At 36.6% G+C, this 21933-nt stretch overlaps 1 protein-coding gene across 8 annotated transcripts in view; it reads left to right on the forward strand.

Moving 5' to 3' along the window:
• The window catches only part of UVRAG (UV radiation resistance associated), a 302103-nt gene that overhangs the window by 137429 nt on the left and 142741 nt on the right, over positions 1-21933 (forward strand). For all 8 annotated transcript variants that reach the window (XR_006604217.1, XM_045071444.1, XM_045071448.1 and 5 more), the window contains one exon: positions 16415-16541. Coding sequence is in view for 7 of the 8 variants with exons in the window: in XM_045071444.1 (XP_044927379.1) it covers positions 16415-16541 (127 nt within the window). In the remaining variant the exon portion in view is untranslated. The remainder of the gene's footprint in view (positions 1-16414; positions 16542-21933) is intronic.

Genomic DNA, 21933 nt, shown 5'->3' on the forward strand with positions numbered 1-21933 from the left:
CCTTCCCTGTTATATTTTTCTCCATAGTATTTATTACCCTTTAACATGCTATATATTTTACATAGGTATTTTATTTATCTATCTCTCTAATCTCTGTGAGGGGAGACGTTTTTGTCTGTGTTTCTTCACTGCTGTATTCACCAGTGTCTAGAAGAGTGCTTAACACATAGTAGGTTCAATAAATATTAGATTTACAAATGAATCTAGCATGTTAAATAACAAAATTCAACCCAGTTAATTTGAGTATCTACTTGACTTTTTCAAATGATTTATGAATCAGTGGGGTGGCACCTCTTCTAGAGAGAGCTCCAAAGCTCTCTCCAAAGAGTCCTACAGAATACAAGTTTTTTTTTTAATTTTTAAATTTATTTTCAGCGTAACAGTATTCATTGTTTTTGCACCACACCCAGTGCTCCATGCAATCCGTGCCCTCTATAATACTTACCACCTGGTTCCCTCAACCTCCCACCCCCCCGCCCCTTCCAAACCCTCAGCTTGTTTTTCGGAGTCCATAGTCTCTCATGGTTCACCTCCCCTTCCAATTTCCCTCCACTCCCTTCTCCTCTCTAACTCCCCTTGTCCTCCATGCTATTTGTTATGCTCCACAAATAAGTGAAACCATATGATAATTGATTCTCTCTGCTTGACTTACTTCACTCAGCATAATCTCTTCCAGTCCCGTCCATGTTGCTACAAAAGTTGGGTATTCATCCTTTCTGATGGAGGCATAATACTCCATAGTGTATATGGACCACATCTTCCTTATCCATTCTTCCGTTGAAGGGCATCTTGGTTCTTTCCACAGTTTGGCGACCATGGCCGTTGCTGCTATAAACATTGGGGTACAGATGGCTCTTCTTTTCACTACCTCTGTATCTTTGGGGTAAATACCCAATTGCATGGTCATAGGGAAGCTCTGTTTTTAATTTCTTGAGCAATCTCCACACTGTTCTCCAAAGTGGCTATACCAACTTGCATTCCCACCAACAGTGTAAGAGGGTTCCCCTTTCTCCACATCCCCTCCAACACATGTTGTTTCCTGTCTTGCTAATTTTGGCCATTCTAACTGGTGTAAGGTGGTATTTCAATGTGGTTTTAATTTGAATCTCTCTGATGGCCAGTGATGACGAACATTTTTTCATGTGTCTGATAGCCATTTATATGTCTTCATTGGAGAAGTGTCTCTTCATATCTCCTGCCCATTGTTTTTGTATGATTATTTGTTTTATGTGTGTTGAGTTTGAGGAGTTCTTTATAGATCCCGGATATGAACCTTTTGTCTGTACTGTCATTTGCAAATATTTTCTCCCATTCCTTGAGTTGCCTCTTTGTTTTGTTGACTGTTTCCTTTGCTGTGCAGAAGCTTTTGATCTTGATGAAGTCCCCAAAGTTCATCTTCGCTTTTGTTTCCTTTGCCTTTGGAGACATATCTTGAAAGAAGTTGCTGTGGCTGATATCGAAGAGATTACTGCCTATGTTCTCCTCTAGGATTCTGATGGATTCCTGTCTCACGTTGAGGTCTTTTATCCATTTTGAGTGTATCTTTGTGTACGGTGTAAGAGAATGGTCGAGTTTCATTCTTCTATATATAGCTGTCCAGTTTTCCCAGCACCATTTATTGAAGAGACTGTCTTTTTTCCACTGTATATTTTTTCCTGTTTTGTGGAAGATTATTTGACCATAGAGTTGAGGGTCCATATCTGGGCTCTCTACTCTGTTCCACTGGTCTGTGTGTCTGTTTTTATGCCAGCACCATGCTGTCTTGGTGATCACAGCTTTGTAGTAAAGTTTGAAATCAGGTAACGTGATGCCCCCAGTTTTATTTTTGTTTTTCAACATTTCCTTAGTGATTCGGGGTCTCTTCTGATTCCATACAAATTTTTGGATTATTTGCTCCAGCTCTTTGAAAAATACCGGTTGAATTTTGATCGGAATGGCATTAAAAGTATAGATTGCTCTAGGCAGTATAGACATTTTAACAATGTTTATTCTTCCGATCCAGTAGAACATATCAATGAAACTAGAAGCTGGTTTTTTGAAAGAATCAATAAGATCGATAAACCATTGGCTACACTAATCCAAAAGAAAGAGAGAAAGCCCAAATTAATAAAATTATGAATGAAAAAGGAGAGATCACAACTAACACCAAGGAAGTAGAAGCAATCATTAGAAGTTATTATCAGCAATTATATGCCAATAAGCTAAGCAGCCTAGATGAAATAGATGCATTCCTCGAAAACTGTAAAGTCCTAAAATTGAACCAGGAAGAAATTGACAACCTGAATAGACCAATATCTAGTAATGTTATTGAAGCAATGATCAAAAACCTCCCAAGAAACAAGAGCCCAGGACCTGATGGATTCCCTGGGAATTCTACCAAACTTTCAAAGAAATAACACCTATTCTCCTAAAGCTGTTTCAAAAAATTGAAGCAGAAGGAAAATTTCCAGATTCTTTCTGTGAAGCCAGCATTACCTTGATCCCCAAACCAGGCAAAGACCCTACCAAAAAGGAGAATTTCAGACCAATATCACTGATGAATATCGATGCTAAGATTCTCAATAAGATCCTAGCAAACAGGATCCAACAGCACATAAAAAGATTATCCACCATGACCAGGTGGGATTCATTCCTGGGCTACAAGGATGGTTCAACATTCGCAAATCAATCAATGTGATAGAACAAATTAATAAGAGAATAGAGAAGAACCACATGGTCCTCTCAATTGATACAGAAAAAGCATTTGACAAAATCCAGCATCCATTCCTGATTAAAAAACTTCAAAGTATAGGGATAGAGGGAACGTTGCTGACCTTCATAAAATCTATGAAAGATCCACAGCAAATATCATCCTCAAGGGGAAAAAGCTTGCAGCCTTCCCGTTGAGATCAGGAACACGACAAGGAAGCCCACTCTCACCACTCTTGTTCAACATAGTATTGGAAGTCCTAGCAACAGCAACCAGACAACAAAGAGAAATAAAAGGTATCCAAATTGGCAATGAAGAAGTCTAACTCTCTCTCTTTGCAGATGACATGATTCTTTATATGGAAAACCCAAAAGACTCCACCCCCAAACTACAAGAACTCATACAGCAATTCAGCAACGTGGCAGGATACAAAGTCAATGTACAGAAATCAGTGGCTTTCTTATACACTAACAATGACAATACAGAAAGGGAAATTAGAGAATCGATTCCATTTACTATAGCATTAAGAACTATATGATATCTGAGAATGCAAGGTTTTTAATAGAAGGAGGGTGGGGGCAAGAAAATTATTAGCAAAAGAGAAGGATTTTTCCAGGCATGCGGCTTTCTAGGAGTAAAAGCAAGGTCTCTTAGCTTGTGGATTGCCTCATCTTTTTTGTGGGGATAGAGAGGGCCAAAGTTGCAATCTTACTGGCATAGTTTGAAAGATTCTTGGCTGGCCAAATAAGACTGCATTTCTAGAAGAGGTTAGTTTGCGAACTTGGTCTAAGTGACACTATTTGGGGCCTATATTTTGTCTTTTTATTTATTTATTTTTTAAACAAGGATTAAAAACAAGCATTAAACTGTTTAAAAAAAAAAAAAAGGACGGAGAATGAGGCCTGAAGAAAGGAAACAACTTTCCCCATAATCATTTGACAAGTAAAGACAAATTTTGGTTTACTTGTCTTCTTTCAGGGAATAATACCATTTACTTGTTAATTTTCTCCTTTATAACTTATCTGTAGCAAATTAGAAACCTTTCCTACTACCTTTTCCCCTCATTCCTTTCTAAATTGGCCCAAGGTCATTATACTTCAACCCAAGCATTTTCAATTTTTAAGAATTGACTTTAATTTTAGCCTATATCTAGGGGCACCTAGGTGGCTCAGTCACTTGAACGTCTGCCTTCAGCTCAGGTTGTGGTACCAGGGTCCAGGAATTGAGCCCCACATCAGGTTCCTGCTCAGTGGGGAGCCTGCTTCTCCCTTCTCCCTTTGCCTCTCCCCCTGGCTTGTGTGTCTGTTGCCTACTCACTGGCTCTCTCTCTGAAATAAGTAAATAAATAGATAAGTAAATAAATAAAAAAATTTTAGCCTATGTATAATCAGAAGACATACTTGATGCTGAAAGAAATTAGAACACTTTGTAAGACCAAATGTAAGTGCCTCTGTTATTAGAAATTGAGTTCATACTTGATGGCTTTTAAAGATTTTGCATATTCTCATACTACATCAATAGCCAACATATCTTTTTGACATTTAGTTACATTTCTTATGAAATTTCTGCCATTGTTATCTTGAATTTTTGCCTATATGTTTTGGATTTTGTCAGCTGCCTTTCCTATATCTGTTGATAATTGGATTTTTGCCCATGTTCTTGTATTATGATGATAAAATACATTGATTAATTTTAAATGTTAATCCAGTGTTGCATTTTGGGGGAAAGCCCCTCTTGCTAATGAGGAGTTATTATTTTTTTTTTAAGATTTTATTTATTTATTTGACAGAGAGAAATTACAAGTACACTAAGAGGCAGGCAGAGAGAGAGAGAAGGAAGCAGGCTCCATGCTGAGCAGAGAGCCCGATGCGGGACTCGATCCCAGGACCCTGAGATCATGACCTGAGCCAAAGGCAGCGGCTTAACCCACTGAGCCACACAGGCGCCCCGAGGAGTTATTATTTTTTTATGTGTTTTGCCAGATTCAAGTTACTAAAATGTTTTTAAGTATTTTTTAAAGATTTTATTTTTAAAAATTAAAAAAAAATTTTTTAAGTAAATAAATACATAAAGTAATAAATTAAAAGATAAATAAATTAAAAGACTTTTATTTATGTATTTGTGAGCAAGAGAAAGAGCAAGCACAAGCAGAGGAGGAGTAGAGTGAGAGGGAGATGCAGCCGGCTGAGCAGGGAGCGGGATGGCCTGGGACTCTGGGAGCATGACCTGAGCGAAGGCAGATGGATAACTGGCTGAGCCACCCAAGTGCCCCTGTTTAAAGGATTTTTGCATCTATATTCATAGGGAATATTGGTTTGTAGTTTTGTTTTCTTATAATCTGCGTGGGTTTGTTATCAGGGTGATACTGGCCATAACGAGTGATTTGGGAAGTGTTTTTTCTTCTGTTTTCTAAAAGGATGTGTGTAGAATTGGAATTATTTCTTAAATGTTTGGTAGAATTTACCAGTGAAGCCACCTGGACCTGACTGAAATTTTCTTTGTGGATTTTGAACTAAGAATTCAGTTCTTTAATAGTTGTGGATTATTGATGTTATCTGCTTCTTGAGTGAGCTTTAGTAATTTATGTCTTTCAAGAATTTGTCCATTTCATTTGAAAGGTTAGTCTTTTTAATTTTAGCTCTTCTCTTATTGAATGGGTAGTGTTCTCTAATTTTAGTTCATAATTGCATTTCTATGATAAACATTTTTCATATATTTATTGGTCACTTATGTATTCTTTAAGAAGTGTAAGTTTATTTCTGCCCATTAAAAAAAATAAACTATTTATGTTTACAGAAAACTTGCAGAGATAGTTCAGAGAGTTTCCATTTGACTTTCATCTGGTTTCCCTTAATATTAACCTCTTCTATAACCATGTTACATTTCACATGGTACATTATCAAACCAAGAAGTTGACACTGATACATTACCATTAACTGTGGCCTTTATTCAGGTTTCACCAGTGTTTCCACTCATGTCTTTCTTTTAAATAAATAAACTTTATTTTATAACAATAGTAGATTTATAGAATTATTACAAAGATGGTACAAAGAGTATACCCTATAACCAATTTCTCCTGTTACTAACATTTTACCTTAATGTTTTAGTTAATGCATCTGTACTGATAAATCATCATTCACTAAAATCCATGCTTTCTTCAGATTTCCTTAATTCTCACCTGTAGTTCTTTTCTCTTCTAGGATCCCATGCAGGAACCCATATTACATTTAGTAGACAGGCTTCCTTAGACTCTTCTTAGATGTGAAAATTTCTCAGGCTTTCATTGTTTTTAATGACTTCGACAATTTTGAGGATTACTTATCAGATATTTTATAGAATATCTCCTGATTGGGACTTGTCTGATGTTTTGCCATGGTTAGCCTAGATTCTGATATCCCTTTTTTTGGTTCCAGTATCCAGCCCAGGATACTACACTGTATTTAGTCATGCCTTCCTAGGCTTCTCTGATCTAGGACAGTTTCTCATTCCTTCCTATATTTAAATCACTATTTCTTATAAGTGTTGATATTTACCCTATCCATTATACTCCTTTGGAGTATCCTTTCCATGCTCAATTTTTTTAAAGCAAAATACTAAATCCAGTTTTCATTCCAGTAGAGGGGACTAGTTTCATATTTTTCCCCTCATTTTTAAATGGGATTTCTGTCTTCTTATGTTAAACAGAGGGTAAGGGGAGAAGGAGAGAGGAGAGTATATGTATATGCACATGTTTGCATGTATATTTGTATTTTTCTTAACATTCTGTGACTTGTCTTTTCATGTTCTTAATGATGTCGTCCAAGGAGCAAAAGTTTAAAAGTCTAATGAAATACAATGTATTTTTTAATGTTATTTTATAGGCAGGGTTTTTTGTTTTCTTTGTAAGAAATGTTTGACCTAAAGTTTTTTTTTAAAGGTTTTATTTATTAGTTTGACAGAGAGAAATCAGAAGTAGATGGAGAGGCAGCCAGAGAGAGAGAGAGAGAGAGGGAAGCAGGCTCCCCGCTGAGCAGAGAGCCCGATGCGGGGACTCGATCCCAGGACCCTGAGATCATGACCCGAGCCGAAGGCAGCAGCTTAACCCACTGAGCCACCCAGGTGCCCCTGTTTGACCTAAATTTGCATCAATTTCTTCTGTGTTTTGTTAAAGAAATTTTGTAGTTTGGGGCTTGTCATTTAGATCTATGATCCATCTCAAGCTAGTTTCTTTGTACAAGTTCAGTAAGGTTCTTTTTGTTCTATATGAATATACAGTTGATTTAATGGTATTTTCTGGTTTGATTGTTTTGAAATATTTGTCCAAAATTAATTGACCAAATATGTGTTCATCTATTTCTGGATTCTCTGTTATGTTCTACTGATCTATATGTCTACCTTTCACCAAATACCAAAGTCTCTTACAAATCTGTTGTATTAATACCAGGTAGGGCAAATCCTCCAGTTTTGTTTGTTTGTTTGTTTGTTTTGTTTTTAAATATTTTATTTATTTATTTGACGGACAGAGATCACAAGTGTGCAGAGAGGCAGGCAGAGAGAGAGGGGGAAGCAGGCTCCCCGCAGAGCAGAAAGCCCGGTGCGCGGCTCAATCCCAGGACTCTAGGATCATGACCTGAGCTGAAGGCAGAGGCTTTAACCCACTGAGCCCCCCAGGTGCCCCAAGTCCTCCAGTTTTGTTCATTTTATAAGTTACATGGGTTGTCCATGTTCTTCGTATTTCCAAGTGAATTGAGAATCAGTTTATCCATTTCTTTAAAAAAAAAAAAGTCTGTTGCAATTTTGATAAGGATTTGTAGATCAGTTTGTGGAGAATTGCCATCTTAGCAATAATGAGTCTATGAAACATGGCATTTATTTCTTTTATAGACTTTTCTTTAATTCTCCCAATATCTTGCAGCTTTCACTGTAAAGATTTTGGACATCTTTTATAAGAGTTATTCCTAAGTAGTTTATGTGAATTTTGGGGGTCATTCTTGCAAATGGTATTGTTTTTTAATTTTTGTTTGTTTCTTTTTTTTTTCCCATTTTATTTCCTTTCAGTGTTCCAGAATTCATTGTTTCTGCACCACACCCGGTGCTCCATGCAATACGTGACCTCCATAGTACCCACCACCAGGCTCACCCATCCCTCCACCACCCTTCCCTCCAAAACCCTCATTTTATTTCTCAGAGTCCACAGCTTTACCTGTTTGTTGCTAGTAGGAAAGAATACAGTTCTTACTAATTTATTAACCTAGTATCTTGCAGTCTTGCTCTATTTACTTTTTAGTTCTCAAGAGTTATTTTGTATGTTTATTGAGATTTTCTGTGTAAACAACCATACCTACAAACTTGGACTGCCTTGTGTGCTTTATTTTTTAATTTTTCTGACTTATTTCTATAGCTAGAACACAACAATACAATATTGAATAAAGGTGATACAAGTAGAAATCCTTTCTTTGTTCCTGTTCATGGGGGAAATGATTCCTCCTTTCTTAATCAAGCATAATGATAGTAATACCTTTATTGGTGTTAGGAAGTTCCCTCTTATTCCTAGTTTCTGAGAGTTTTTATCATGAATGGATGTTGAATTTTGTTAGATGCTTTTTCTGAATCTATTGAAATAATCATGTGATTTTTCTCATTGATTCTCTGTAATTTCAGATGTTTAACATTACATTTCTGGAATAAACCTGAATTGGGTACAGTATATACTCTTTTTTTGTATCTTGCTGGATTTAAAAATCCTTGAAATTATTTCATGCTATATTTATTAGTGATGTTGAAATATAGTGTTTTTTCTTTTTAAAATTTTTTTTATTTATTTGACTGCCATCACAAGTGGGCAGAGAGGCAGGTAGAGAGAGGGGGAAGCAGGCTCCCTGCTGAGCAGAGACTTGATGTGGGGCTTGGTCCCAGGACCCCGAGATCATGACCTGAGCTGAAGGCAGAGGCTTAACCCACTCAGCCACTCAGGCACCCTGAAATACAGTGTTTTAAATTATTTTATCAGATTGGTAGTAGGATTACTGTAGCCTGCTCAAATTATTTGATCAGTGTTCCTTTTTCCTATTCCATCTTGACCAGAAGCAGAAGTGTCTGCTTTTAATATTTTCTAGTCCTCTGTTGAGATTTCATCTTTTTATTCATTATGAGAGTATTTACTTTTTCTGGGACTTGACTGAGACGTCTTATCTTTTTACTCATTATAAGAATATTTTACTTTTTCTCACTCAGCATATTTATAATAGTGGCTTTAAAGTCTTTGTATGGTAATTCTAACATCTCTGTTATCTTAGGGTTGGCATATGGTGATTGTCTTTTCCCTAGAGAGTAACATTTTCCTGGCTCTTCATATATTGGGTAGTACTGTATAGTATCCTGGACAATGTGAATGTAATTTTGTGGAATGTCTGGATTTTGTTACTTTCCTCTGAAGAACATTGATGTTTTCATTTTAGTAGGTAATCAGCTTGGTTAGGCTCAAACTGTCATTCCTGCAATGGACCTTGGCTCAGATTTCATTCAGTTCAGTACTTTTACCTTTAGGCCCAGCAGCTTTCTGTTTGCCTCATACATGTATGGTTTATGATTCAGAGATTCATATTGAATTTAAACAGAATCTGGGTGTCCGTTTTCTGGCTTCCTCCATTCTGGTGGCCTTGATTGTGTGATCTCTTTTCCCCTGGTTCCCCTGGCCAGAGAGATGGTTGTCTTTCATTGGAGTTTGACTGCAGCCACCCTCAGTACAAAGCTACAGAAAAGAGGAAATTCATACTTTGTGTTGGTTGCTTGCACCAGGTTCTGAGTCTCTCCACAATTTACTTGTCACTGATCAATCTCCAGAATCCTCAGGTAGTAGTTTTTTGTAATTTAATTAGAGTCAGGAACTATTACTTATGGGAGGACCAGTTTGTTAGGGGCTCATTCTCTTATAGCGGAAGTAGAACTTACGTATTTTTTTTTTAAGATTTTATTTATTTATTTGAGAGAGAGAGAGAGACAGAGTGAGAGCACATGAGAGGGGAGGTCAGAGGGAGAAGCAGATTTCCCGTGGAGCTGGGAGCCTATGTGGAACTTGATCCCAGATCTCTGGGATCATGACCTGAGCTGAAGGCAGTCACTTAACCAACTGAGCCCCCCAGGGACCCAATGTATGTATGTTTTATTATTATATATCTTTTGCTTTATCTTCCTAGCTGGATCTGGGTTCTAGGCCTTATATTGCCACTGAGTCTATGAAATTAATGGGTTGGATTAAGTATTTTCTAAGGAAATATTTTCCCTTTCTTAGTGGTTGAGAAGGTGTAAGTGCAATAGAAAGAACCTACAAATGACATTTAAAAGCAAATTTGTTCTCATAGGACAACTGCCATAGTTCATAGCTTTTCCCCAGATTGTTAATTATTTCCAGGTTTTGTGGGAAAACTAATATAGATGAATGTTCCCTAAGCCACCATTCTCAAACTTTTTGGTCTCAAGACTCCTTTATGCTCTTAAAAATTATTAAGACCTCAAAGAACTTAGCATATATCTGTTGATGATGCCTAGGCTAATAAAAGACAGATGGATTCTCACATTTATTTCTGCAATCAATCTGTTGTGATACCACAAATCTTAGAGACTCTGGAAAACTCTGCTGTATAGTTATGAGAAAATGAGAGTGAAAAAGGGAGATAACAGCTTAGTAGTATTATGAAAATATTTTTGATTTCACAGATGCTGAAATGGTCTCAGAAATTCTCATGGTTTCCTGGACCATGTTTTGAGAACATTTTGTCTAAGACTTTTTAGCTCCAGTGTGATCTAAAGAAAATTGCTTCCTTTAGTACAAATTAGTCTGTCATTCTGAAATGAATCTTTAACATTGCCCATCATTGTCTTTGTAAAGACCCACAAATAGGAATGTGTGTGCTTGCAAATAGATGAAACTGTGATTTTCGGAACAGATACATGTTGTATAAAAACACCAAAATTCAGTTAACAGTGATCCATTGGAGATGCACATGTGACATTAACTAGGAGTAAACAGATAAATAGAACACAGAAACTCATTAGAAGATACTTATAGAACGTTAAGGTCTTTGAGCTCTTGTGTTAGATGCATTGGAAAGGAAGCAGAACCAGATCCCACTTGGGCAGGTTTGTTTACTCCTCAGAAATTAGAGCCAACCATCCTGGTTTTGAATGACTTGATACATTTCTGTAAGTGGGCCAGTTTCTGCACATGGACCATAACACAAACACACTGTAAACAAGCCTTCCTGTATTAGTTTAGTCTTTAGATTAACTTGTACCCTTTGTTCTTTGATTCTAGAAAATATTTCCCAATTTGACTGTATACCCTGGAATAGAACAGATTAACCCTCTAAGTAGGCAGATCTCTGTGTTCTGTGAAAAGTTGTTTTCCTGTTTTTTTGTTTTTTTTCTTGACCAGGTAGAATTCAGTTTGGATATTTTATGGAGAAATTGAAGTTATGAAAATTGAACACTTCTTTATGGGAAAAGATTGCTCCTGAAGAATTTACATATTTTTTCTCTAGGTTATATAAAAACACACTAGAGTGTCATGATCACGCTGTTGAATTACTAAAGAAACCCAAATTGTTTCTTGATTTCTTTTTCTTTAATGATAAACAAACTCACTGACTTTGGTCTTTGTTTTTACAGTGGGTCGATAGGGCAAAATTGCTTTTTTCTCTATTAGACCCAAGCTCGTAGAAAGCAGATACCATTTCTCATTCATTTAGAAGCACATAGTATGCCCTTCATAAATGTTTGCTTTGTTCAAGAAAAATTGCTTAGGAATGTTTCATATTTCATAGAGTTTTCCAGTCAAATATAATAAAGATGATTGGAAATAAGCTTTTGTGCTTGTTTTCTTGGCTTGAATGTCTTTAACAGATGATCAAGCCATCTGTTTAGAATCAGTATTTCAGCGATGAGGAAGAAAGCATTTTGGGTGAGAAACAATAGCTATAAAGTACTTTCCACACAACTGCCAAGTCATTTTCCATGCCTGTTGCTTCAACAAGGCCATACCATTACTCATCTCACTGAGTGCCCTTGCTTCTTCAATATTTGTGAGTCAGATAGAGATGCTGACTTTCACCTTTTCAAGTTTCTTACCTGCCTGATAAACCTATTTAGTTTATTTATTGAAAATAATTTTTTTCTCATTACAATTTTAATTAATATTTGTTTTAGGAAGGAGATAATTTACTAGGTATGACCAAATATTACTGTTTGGTTAAGATTTATGTCATGGAAAATCATGTAAAGTATATTATTGACACTCGATAAAGACCAGGAGACAAGGGCAAACACATTCACAGGACAGTAATTGTGTGTGCATGCAAACATGTGCAAGCACATATATGTATATATACATATACATATGTGTGTGTGTGTGTGTGTGTATGAAATCCTGAAATCAGGATTTCAGATTTTATCTGGAGGAAAATTTTGGCCCCTAAAGGTGTTTGGATAAAAAGGGAGTCTGAGTAAAATTTAGATGATTTTATTTCTTTTTTCCCAGTCTGATAGTTTCTATTTCCTTTTCTTATTGTGTTGCATAGTTAGGTTTTTCAGTACATGTTTCACAGAGTGGTGGAAAGGGACAGCCGTGCCTTGTTCTCCAGTGTAGGGAGAAAGCATCTGGTTCACTGCCATTAAGTGTGGACAATCCCCAATGTAAATTTTGACTTTATGATAGTATGAAAATGATACATATCCAGTAGAAACTGTACTTCAAATTTTGAATTTTGATCTTTTTCCAAGCTAGCAATATATATGATGCTAGGGATGATGCCTGGTTACAGTAACAGATCACAGTTGTCAGTCAGCCATGTGATCATGAGGGGAACAACTGATAATACTTATAACCATTCTGTACCCATGCAACCACCTGTTTTTCACTTTCACTACAGTATTTAATAAATTATATGATATATTTAACACTTTATTATAAAACAGTTTTGTGTTAGATGATTTTGCTCAACTGTAGATTAATATAAGTGTTCTGAGAACACATAAGGTAGGCTGGGCTAAGCTGTGGTGTTCATTAGATTAGGTGTATTAAATGTATTTCAACTTAAAATATTTTTAACCTATTATGGGTATATTGGGGCATAACCCCATCATAAATTGTTGTTGGCTGTAGGTTTTCTGGCAAATATTTTTTACAAGTTGAGGAAGTTTTCCTTTATTCTTAGTTTGCTGAGAATTTTTATCATAAATGGGTGTTGAATTTTGTCATATGCTTTTTTGGCATGTATTGATATGATTATATATATGACTTTTCTTTTTTGCCTGGTTTATATGGTGAATTTCACTGATTACTGAATGTTCAGCCTGCCTTGCGTACATGGAATAAATTCCATTTGGCTATGGTGTATAATTCTTCTCATACATTGTTGGATTTGATTTGCTCCTATCTTATTGATGAATTTGCATCTGTGTGTATGAGAGATTGGTCTGTAATTTTCCTTTCTAGTGATGTCTTTGTTTGATTTTGGTATTAGGGTGATGCTGGCCTCCTAGAATGAGTTAGGAAGTTCTTCTATATTTTGAAAGTAAACTCTTTCAAAATAGAGTTTTTTTTCTATTTTTTATTTCTATAAACAAATAACAAAAAAGAATTAGTGTTATTTATATGTTTGGTAAAATTCACCAGTGAAACCATCTGGGCCTCGTACTTTACATTTTAAAAGGCTATTAGTTATTAATTTAATTATTTCATATATAAGCCCTTTCAGATTATTTTTCGTAACATGGGTTTTAGTAGGTTGTCTTTAAGGAATTGGTCCATTTCATCTAATTTACCAAATTTGTGGCCACTGAGTTGTTTATAGTATTCTTTAATTATTCTTTCAGTGCCCATGGGATCAGTTGTGATGGCTTCTCTTTCATTCTTCATAATATTAATTTGTCTTTTCTCTTTTTCTTGGTTAGCCTGGCTAGAATTTTATCAAAGCTATCGGCCTTTTCAAAAAGCCAGCTTTTGATTTTATTTATTTTGTGATTTTCTCCATTTTATTTATTCTCTTTGGGGGTTCATTAACTTCTCAAATTTGTAGATGTATTTCTTTGCCTAATTTGGGAAGTTTTTCATCATCGTTTCTGTGAGTACTTTTTCACTTCTGCTTTATTTCTTTTCTCCTCCCTGTACTGGATTTTACAAATATTAGGTCTTTTTATATAATTGCACAGATCCTGAGACTGTTTTTGTTTTGTTTTTTTTACACTTGATCTTAGCCAAAAGGCCGAGAAGTGATAAACAACACTCTGTTTTCTCTCTCTTGTTTAAACTGGGTGGTTTCTGTTGCTCTGTTTTCAGCTTAAAGATTCTTTTCTCTGTCTCCTACATTCTGCTGTTCAGCTTATTCACTAAGTTTTTTATTCAAGATATTTTCAGCCCTAAAATTTCCTTTTTTGGGGGGTACCTGGGTGGCTCATTTGGTTGGATGACTCCCTTCGGCTCTGATCTTGATCCTGGAGTCCTGGGATCGAGTCCCACATCGGGCTCCCAGCTCCACGGGAGTCTGCCTCTCCCTCTGACCTTCTCCTTGCTCATGCTCTCTCTCACTGTCTCTCTCAAATAAATAAATAAAATATTTTAAAAATAAAATAAAAATCAAATTTCCTCTTTTTCTTTGAACTGGAGGGGATTATGCTAAGTGAAATAAAATTTCCATTTAATTCTTTTTTATATATTCAGTTTCTTGACTGAGACTTTGTATTTCTTTATCAAGATGTTCTTTTTTGTTTGTTTGTTTGTTTCATGGATGTTCTTAATTGTTATTGAAGCACTTTTATGATAGCTGCTCCCAGGTCTTTGTCAGATCATTGTAACATGTCTGTCATCTCAGTATTGGTATCTCTCTCTTTTTTAAAGATTTTATTTATTTGTGAGAGACAGCACAAGCAGGGGCAGAAGGAGAGGGAGAAGCAGACTCCCTGCTGAGTAGAGAGCAGGATGTGGGGCTCAATCCCAGGACCCTGGGATCATGACGTAAAGACAGACGCTTAACTGACTGAGACACCCAAGTGCCCCTCAGTATTGGTATCTCATAATTATCCTTTTTCATTTCTTTGACATCTTTCTGGTTCTTGGTATATTAAATTATTTTTTTAAATAAATTTTCTATTTTCCTTTCATTAGTCCACCCCCCAGTGATTTATTTATTTATTTACTTGACAGAGATAAAGAGAGAGCACAAGTAGGCAGAGAGGCAGGTAGAGAGAGAGAGGGGGTCCCATGACCCTGAGATCATGACCTGAGCTGAAGGCAGAGGCTTAGCTCACTGAGCCACCCAGGTGCCCCTATTAAATTATTCTTAATTGAGACTTGTACATTTTGGATATGATGTTATGAGTCTCTAGATATTATTGAAACCTCTTTGATCTGGCTTTTTCTGACACCTCTTTCTCTGATAGGGAAGGGAGAGATACTATCTCTTACTGCCACGTGTGTATAAAAGTTCAGGTTCCTCACGCAGCTTCCATTGACACCCAAGTGGCAGGAGTGTGGGGGAGGGCATCCTTACTTTTGAGCAGGACTGGGAGTTCCCACTCTCCACTAGGCCTTCACTGCTACTGACCTGGCTAAGTGGTGTGGGAATACTTTGATATTGTTCCCCATATGGCCTCCACTGATAGCATGCTGAATAGGCTAGCCTCATTAACACTGTGTAGTAAGGAAAGTTCTTACTCTCCACTAAGCCTCCTCTGGTATCACTCAGCTGGGAGGGAGAGGATTATCTCATTATTTTTGTAAATCCAGGCTCCACTTGTGCTGTCCACTGATACTGTGGATGGTTATCACCTGAAAGGTGTGAAAGCCTCAGGTCCCTGGTTACCTTTCTCTGAAATCTGTGGGATATTAGAGCACCTTGGTTGCATCCATGTTGTAGCATTCATCACTGTTTCATTTCTTTTATTGCAAGGTAATATTCCTTTGTATGGATGTACCACATTTTGTTTTGGTTCATCAGATGTTGGACATTTGAATTGATTCCTCCATTTGGTTATTATAAATAATGCTGTTATGAAAATTCATATTCAGGTTTTTGTATGGACATATTTTTAGTTCCCTTGGGTGTGTACCTAGCAGCAGAATTTCTGTGGTATCTCTATGTTTAAGTTTTTGAGACCTCCATTTTTTTTTAAATGTATTTTTGTCTTAATTATATTGTGATCTCGGGAAAGAGTCCTGAGATATTTTGTAGTGCTTTTTGAATTTGTTTTTTAAGATTTTGTTTATTTATTTGACAGACAGAGATCACAAGTAGGTAGAGAGACAGGCAGAGAGAGAAAGAGGAGGAAGTAGGCTCCCTGATGAGCAGAGAGCCCGATGCAGGACAGGTAGGTAGAGAGGCAGGCAGAGAGAGAGGAGGAAGCAGGCTCCCTGCGGAGCAGAGAGCCCGACGTGGGGCTCGATCCCAGGACCCTGAGATCATGACCTGAGCTGAAGGCAGAGGCTTAACCCACTGAGCCACCCAGGCACTCCTGCTTTTTGGATTCTTAGAAACACCTGTCCCCAGACTTCAGGTTTATTCTCTGCTTGTATCTGTGTTCTTTCTATTAAAATGGCTGATGCTGATAATTAAGTTATTCAAGAGATCTTTAAATTAGATGAATATTAAAGTGCTTTACATCATTATTAATTTGGAGACACTGTGAATGTATAATTATTCATAGTCATGACTTTCATAGTCATAAATTTACCTGTGCTTTTTAATTATTTAGAGAAAACAAAGTGAGTGCTTGCAATTAAAAATTTTGGTGCTTCGAAATGAACTGGAAAGACAGAAGAAAGCTTTGGGACGGGAGGTGGCATTACTGCATAAGCAACAAATTGCATTACAGGACAAAGGTGAGTAAAAATACCATACAAACAGCCTAACCTCTACATTCAGTTTTCCTTTTTCATTCTCCAGAGGCTCAAATAGTCATCTTTGTACAAATACGGTGATATGATTCTAAAAAATTTTTGTAAGTATTTTGAAGGTGATACAGAAGGGTGTACAAAGATACACACACATACACCCACACAATATTTGAAAATTTCAAAATGAGCACACTTATGTAGGCAGCATCTCCACTGGGAAACAGGGCACTACAAGGAGCCCAGAATCTCAGAAGATTCCTCGTGTTCCCTTCTGCTTAGGATATTTCCAGCCAGACTAACCACTACCTTGACTTATTACACCAAAATCGGTTTTGCTTCATCTTAAACTTTATGCAAATAAAATCATATAATATGTACATTTTATGTGCTGACTTCTGTTCAATATTTTGTTTTTAAGTTTCATCCTAACCTGCATGTTCTATAGTCTTAGTTCATTCTTACTGCCCATAGTATTCAATTGTGCAAATATATATATGAATTTATTAATTCTGGCTTTTGGCAATTTCTAGTTTGGAAGTATTAGCTAATGCTTCCACGAGCTTTCTCATACATGCTTTTTAATGAAGATTTTTTATGCATTTCTGTTGGATATAAACTTAGGAGCAGAATTATATAGTTACAAGATAGGCATATTTTCAGCTTTAGTAAATTATGTTGAAAAGTTTTCCAATGTGCTTGTGCCCATTTTACCTCCTCTCCACCCAGCAGTGTATCGGCTCTCTTGTCCTGTGTCATTGGTGGCACTTGAAACTTTCGTTCTTTTGTATTTTAGCCTTTCTAGTGGGTATGTTGTAGTATCTCCTCGCAGTTTTAATTTTGATGTCCCTGAAAACTAATGAAGTTGAACACTATTTTATGTTTCTTGCTAACTGGGATACACTCCTTTATGAAGTACCTGTTGAAGTTTTCCTGCCAGGACCTTCTCACCTGCCTCCTCCCAGCTTTTTTGTGGGGGGAGAGGGTCGGTAGTTCTTTATATGTTATAGATAAGGTTTCTTTGTTTGAAATATACATTTAAAAATGTATTCTCCCATTTTGTGGTTTGCCAGTTCATTCTGTTTGGTTTTTGTTTAAGATTTTTATTTATTCATTTGAGAGAGAGAGACAAAACACAAGCAGGGAGGAGAGGCAGAGGGAGAAGCAGGTTCCCCACTGAGCTGGGAGCCCAATGTGGGACTCAATCCCAGGAGCCCAGGATCATGACCTGAGCCAAAGGCAGGTCCTTAACTGACTGAGCCACCTAGGCACCCTTTCTTTAATGATACCTTTACATGAATAGAAGTTCCATTTTATCAATCTTTCCTTTTATAGTTAAGATTTTTTTATGTCCAGTTTAGGAAATATTTGCTGCTTTTAATGTCATAAAGGTGTTATTCTATATTTTTTGAAGTGCTTTACTATTTTACTTTTTACATTTATATTTGTAATTCATCAGGATTTTTTTGTGTGTGTATGATATTAATAAGATTCATTTTTTCATACAAATATTCAATTGACCCACTACCATTTACTGGAAACCTTTCTCCCTGCACTGCAGGCTCACTTTTGTCATAAACTGGTGGCCATGTACTTACCTGTCTGTTGCAGGCCCCCTGTTCCGTGGATCCATTTGCCTGTTCCTTTGCCATTATCTCACTGTTCTCATTTCTCTCGTGTTATAATTGGTCTTTATATCTGTTAAAGTTCTTCCCCTTAGTTGTTCCTTTTCAAGATCACCTTTCTTCATCTTTGCAAGGATGGAAATCTACTTTTTCGTTTTTATAGTTGTGCCTGTTCTGGACATTTCATATAGAGTCTGTGGCCATTAGCATGACCAATAACTGGCTTATTCCTACCCTTTTGCATTTTCATATGGTTCTACACAGAAAAGGAAATCTGGCTAGTATTTTGATTGGGCCTACATTTAATATATTTATCAATACAATTGGGGATAATGGATATCTTTACAATATTGAGTCTTACAACCCAAGAAAATGGTATATTCCTTTGTTTATTAAATCTTTACAAAACATGATTAAGATAAACTAATTGTTAGTACATGGATGTTTCCCATAATTCATTGAATTTATTTCTATTTTTTGATGTTTTATTATACTATTATAAATGTTTAAATTTTATGTTCTCCTTCTTGCTGATGTGTAGAAATAGAACTCATTGTTTTAAAGTGGTATTGATTTTTATTATATGTGCAGATTCCTACCTCACATCCTGACTTAGCATGACTTACAATGTCATGTCAGTCTGAATGTTTCAGCTGTAAAAAAACTTTTAGTTTCTTAAATATGCTTCAGTCTATCTTGCCTGCATTTAAGCCACTGTTTAAATGTTACATTCCCCAGGAAATTTTTCACTGGCTCCCTTTCCCTTCTCCTGCCTCTGCCCCCTTGGTTAGATGTACTACCATGTGTTTCCGTAGCATCCTGTGTCCATTATAGCATTGTTAATTATTAGTTTATCCCTTCCTCTAGGCACTAAGATCTCTGAGGGGAGACATTGCCTGTGTGCTGTGTGAAAAACTTATATTCTTCGGGCATGGTACAGTGCCTGGACTCAGTAAGCATTGAATGAATATTTATTGAATGAATGATTCATATTCATGGTTGTCAGTCTAATGTCGTGGCTTATTGCCAAAGAATAAAGACTTCTGTGCCTTCTAGCTTAGCATTCATTGGGAAAACTGATACTATCATGTGAAACACTATAGAAAAAAATACTATATATTGTTTGGCAGTGGTTGTTAAAGCTATCTGTGCTGCAACACAGCTTGCATATTGATTTTGAGACATGAGAGTCTGATGGGATAATGCCACTTAAATCGTGAGACATTGTGAGCAGAGTCTATTTCCACAGTCTCTATTGAGTGACTCCAGATAACTAGGTAGCTGTCTTCTCCTCTGTAGCAAGACTTAGTTCTTATGATGGTGTGGAATTTTTATTATATTCAAATTGCCTGTTACCTGTAGCATGTATTTCTGCACATCTTTTTGTAGGGTCATCAGTTTTTAAAATGAGAACACTATAGCATTTTAGAGGGGTTCAGGGCATTTGCCATTTTCTAAAAAGAGAAGTAATAATACTGATAGCTATAATGTTTCAGTTGCCATATTACCACTATATATATATATATGATGTTATTTAATCACCACAATAATTCTGTGAGGTAAGTACTATTATTATTGAAATTTTATAGTTAGGGTCAGAGATATTAAATACCTTTCTTAAGTTCACACGGCTAGTGACAGGTGATGTTAGGATTCAGATCTATTGGTTCTAAAACTCTCATTGTATAATACTGTATAATACCACATTTTACCAAAGATATGCTAAGTAAAGCCTGTGGAATGTATATTATTAACAGCATATGGTAAAAGGATAGGGAGAGTTCTGTTATGTTCTCAATTGTGTTTTTTCTTATAATGATAGAGTGAAGTCCCCGGAAGTCTGTCATCAGCCTGTAAACAGATGGAATGAGAAACAGTGATTTCTATCCCATTTAAAAGACTGAGTGTCAGAGTGCCTGGGTGACTTAGTAGGTTAAGCGTCTGCCTTCAGCTCCAGTCATAGACCTGGGGTCTTGGGATTGAGCCCAGCATCGGGCTCCCTGCTCATCAGGGAGCTTGCTTCTCCCTCTGTCTAATGCTCCCCCTGCTTGTACTCTCCCTTTCTCTCTCTGACAAATAAATAAATTAAATTTCAAAAAAAAAAAAAAAAGACTGAGTGTAATAATAATGATTGCTTATATTTATAGATTATTCATTACTGAGGCAATGTCTTGTGTTTTCTATTCTTTATCTTTTTTATTTTTTTAAGATTTTACTTAATTACTAGAGAGAGAAAGAGAGCACAAGCAGAGGGAGTGGCAGGCAGTGGGAGAGGGAGAAGCAGACTCTGTGCTGAGTAGGGAGGGAGCCCAATGTGGGGCTTGATCCCAGGACCCTGGGATTATAACGAACTGAAGGCAGATGCTTAACCGATGAACTACCCACACACCCCTATTCTTTATCTTATTTGGTTTTTACCTGTAGTCCTATCAATTAAGGGTATTCTTATTATCCTCCTAATAATAAATATATATTATTATTCAATATATCTATTGAATATATCTATTGAATATATATATTCAATAAATATATTATTATTCAATTTTCAGATGAGGAAACTGAGTCTCAGAGAGATTAAGGACTTGTCCAAAGCCACAAAGCAAGTTAGAGTGGAGCCTGTGTTCAGAGTTACTAGTGCCTAACTCTGCAGCAAAGGAAGATTATAGGATTTTGTAGGTATCTGTTCTCCTGTTTTAATTATGACAGTCAAATCAGAATTAGCACATTTTTTTTTAAAGATTTTATTTATTTATTTGACAGAGAGAGAGATCACAGGTAGGCAGAGAGGCAGGGAGAGAGAGAGGAGGGGAAGCAGGCTCCCTGCTGAGCAGGGAGTCTGATGCAGGGCTCCATTCCAGGACACTGAGATCACGACCTGAGCAGAAGGCAGAGGCTTAACCCACTGAGCCACCCAGGCACCCAGAATTAGCACATTCTTGAATCTCCATTTTATCATGAAATAAAGGATGAAAATGCTCAAAGTTAAATATATATTTGCCAGGATGGGTCAGAATTACTGACTTTTAACACTGACTCTATATTGCAGGAGCTTTCTCCCCACTTTTATACAAACTTTTGAGATGAATATTATTTTGTATTTTCCTGAACTGTTGGAATCATTGAAAGGTTAGGATCTAACACCTTGGTCTCAAACATAAAGAGGAGAAAGAGTGCTGCTGTTGGCTGCAAAATTTCTGCCATTGTGTATCTCTATAGACTGTGGTGGTCAGCACTAGGGTGGGGGTGGGGGATTGGAAAGAAGGGGTGGCTGGATACAGATAACCAGATTTATGTACCAGTAGATCTTGTTCTACTTGGTGGGGACTGCTGTTCTTCAGAGTGATTGTGCTAAGTAACCAGAGACATATTTATTATCGGTTGGAGAAAGCATTAGTGTTGAAGCATATTCTTGCATGATTACACTGAATGTACTATTTAATGAATCTTGAGTCAGATTAAAATATTTAAAAACACCTGAATCACTGGTATTGGTAACATGAAGGGGAAAATGTATTTGTCACCTGTGCTTGTGGCTTAGATTTAGCATGTTTGCTAATCATTTGTGAAATGACTTGCTAATATGAATATTACTGACTTCTTACATATTATGACTTCTTTTTGGAATTTGGTGCTTATCCAGGCACTTGGTTCTTGGCCCAAGAGTGCAGTTAGTATACAAAGTCAGTAATATATTTAATCATTGCTACTGATTCTTCTGATGATCTTAAAGGAACTACTTAACTCTGCAACTTTTT

Source organism: Mustela putorius, unplaced genomic scaffold (genome assembly GCF_011764305.1).
Source record: "Mustela putorius furo isolate JIRA1106 unplaced genomic scaffold, ASM1176430v1.1 tig00003987_pilon_pilon_pilon, whole genome shotgun sequence".
Taxonomy (NCBI): Eukaryota; Metazoa; Chordata; class Mammalia; order Carnivora; family Mustelidae; genus Mustela; species Mustela putorius.